This window comes from Triticum urartu, chromosome 6, assembly GCF_003073215.2.
Source record: "Triticum urartu cultivar G1812 chromosome 6, Tu2.1, whole genome shotgun sequence".
Lineage (NCBI taxonomy): Eukaryota > Viridiplantae > Streptophyta > Magnoliopsida > Poales > Poaceae > Triticum > Triticum urartu.
This window is the reverse complement of record NC_053027.1, coordinates 5,955,463-5,957,759: the sequence shown is the minus strand read 5'-3', so window position 1 is coordinate 5,957,759 and position 2,297 is coordinate 5,955,463. Positions and strand designations below refer to the sequence as shown.

At 65.2% G+C, this 2,297-nt stretch overlaps 1 protein-coding gene across 1 annotated transcript; it reads right to left on the bottom strand.

Moving 5' to 3' along the window:
• Window positions 1-272: 272 nt before the first annotated feature.
• On the bottom strand, window positions 273-904 carry LOC125516335. Its single transcript, XM_048681810.1, has 2 exons — window positions 776-904; window positions 273-701 (listed from the first exon to the last, which is right to left on the bottom strand). Exons 1-2 carry the CDS (start codon window positions 899-901, stop codon window positions 273-275), a joined length of 555 nt encoding a protein of 184 aa, XP_048537767.1. The 5' UTR covers window positions 902-904.
• Between the last annotated feature and the right edge of the window lie 1,393 nt (window positions 905-2,297).

Genomic DNA, 2,297 nt, shown 5'->3' with positions numbered 1-2,297 from the left:
AAGTTCGCGTGCGCAATGATTCACTCGGCGGGATCGGCTCCAGGCGTTGGTGGAGTCGGCGTGCGCGGGCTCGGCGGTGTCGGAGCTGCTTCGGTGCTGGGATGTGTCGGCGCGGCTTCGGCACTGCTGGGCGGCGATGTAGAGGCGTCGTTCGGGCTTGGCGTCCGTGTGGTCATGGGCGTCGTGGGCGTCGTCGGCGTTGCCGTCGGCAGCTCGCTTAGGATGAGGCCGCGCTACAACAGGTACCACGCCTTGAGCTTCTTGTCGTTGCTCTAGAGCATGTCCGCCCCGCCCATCAGAAAAGCCATGTCGGTGTTCCTCTTCTTCGCGGCGACGTTCGTCCGGAGCAGGTCGAGCTTGATGGCTTTGTTCTTCATCAGCGACGACCACCGCGCCTCGTTCTTCTCTTCGCGTAGGATGGCTCGGGCCTGGGCGTCGGCGAGGCAATGCTCGATGGACTCCTGCACTCGCGCGGTTGCCGCGTCGGTGTTTTTCCCCTTCTTTGCCAATTTGTGGCCGTCCGGCCGCCCCTCTGACGCGCCCGGAGTCGTCGCGCCCGGCTTGTATGTCTCCTTGGCCTTGTCGAGGGCACGTCGGACTTCCGCCCACTTCTCGCACTTGTCAATGCGCTTGTAGACGTGGAGGTGCTTGAAGTCGGCGTCTTGGTTGTCGCCCCGATACATGGCGAACATACGCAGCAGCTGCGCGGAGGGACGAATAGTTGGTGGGCGGCGGGCGTAGACGACGAAGATATGCGGGCGAACGGCGTGCGTACCTGATCCTCAACGCTGGCGCCGCTCTCCGGGCGAGCCGCGACCTCCTCGACGATTCCATGCCATTTGTTGCACGCCAACTGGATACGCCCCCAATGGTTCGCCATCGCCTTGGAGCCGCGCTGCATGTAGACGCCTTTGAAGTAGGGGTCGACGAGCTTCCACTCGTCGAACTCGGCCTTGATGCGGTCCCAGTACATCTCCAAGCTCTGGTTCGCGCCGGTGGTCGGGTCAAGGTAGACGACTTTCCATGCTTCGGCGAGGCATTCCTCCTCCTTGGACGTCCACTTGATGCGCGGTTCGCCTGACCTAGCCGCCCGCTTCTTCTTCTTCTGGCGCCCCTTCGTCGGAACAGGAGCTGGCTCCTCCTCCTCCTCGTCGTCCTCCTCCTCCTCCTTGGGGTTCCTGCGCGTCCTCGCCGTAGACGTAGCGGAGCTCGGCCTCCATGTCGCCGCTGAGATCCACTACCTCGTCCTGGGTGGCGAACCCGGAAGACGCGGCGGCCGCGGTCGATCCTGTCGCGATGATGTTGTCCATGTCAGCCCCCGTGTCGTCGGCGTCGCCGAGGTGCGAGAAGTGCAGCGGTCCACGGTAGAGATGGGGCATCGGCGTGGACGCGTAGGCGGTAGGCGGCGGGCGGCGAGTAGTTGTATGGAGGGTACTGCACGCCGATGAAGGCGGGCGAGGGCGTGCGCGTAGCGGGGTGACCATGAGGGAAGGTCACGTTTGGGTTGAACCCACCGTGCGCGTCGCCGTCGGCGTAGCCGGGCAACGATGAACCCCATGGAGATCCGACGCCTTGCTGTCCCCAGCGCGCGTACTAGGCGTGGCTGACGACGGGTGGATTCATCCCCGCCTGGTCGACCGATGAGGAAGACGCCGCCGCGCGCGCCGCTTTGTCGCGGGCCTTCTTGGCTATGGCCCTGTTCCGCCTGTCGGCGGTGACTGCTTCGTGCCGCTGAACTTCCACCCTCCACTCGGCGTTCGACAAGCCCAGTGGCTTCGATGGCGGCGCCCTCGGCTTCCTCTGCTTCGGCTGGGCTACGGCGCCAGGCGCGGTTGCCGCCGCGCGCGGCATGGCGTACTTCTTTGGTGGCATGGCGGCGACCGGAAGGCGAGCGGGAGGGGGTTTGGCGGGAGAAAGGGAGAGAATGGCGGGAGGAAGGCGAGCGAGCAGGAGAGATGCGAGGGAAAAGCGTCAAGAAACGGCGGGAAAAGGCCCTCGGGTCGCCTCCAGGGCGGGCCCACGCGCCTTTTTCACTTGTGCCGGCTCCCCAAGCGCCCCCCAGGGCGCCGGGTTCGGCCTGGGTCCGCCGGCACCAGTTTTGGCCCGAGCCGGCGAAAAACGGGCTTCTGGGGGCGCGACTGGGGCCTTTTTTTGGCGCTGGCGCAGCAAAATCGCCTGGGGAGGGCCTGTTGGGGGCGCGGCTGGAGATGCCCTTAGAGGCTGCACATGGCAATTTGGGAGGCTTGAAAGCAAGTGGTAGGCATCGTAGCATAGGCATTGCAAAAGAGCGAGCATCT

Excerpts from the sequence above, each read along its gene's own strand:
- LOC125516335 (XM_048681810.1), bottom strand. The coding sequence starts at position 901 with ATGCAGCGCGGCTCCAAGGCGATGGCGAACCATTGGGGGCGTATCCAG. Across the intron at positions 702-775 it reads GCGCCAGCGTTGAGGATCAG|CTGCTGCGTATGTTCGCCAT; the intron begins GTACGCACGCCG and ends CCCTCCGCGCAG.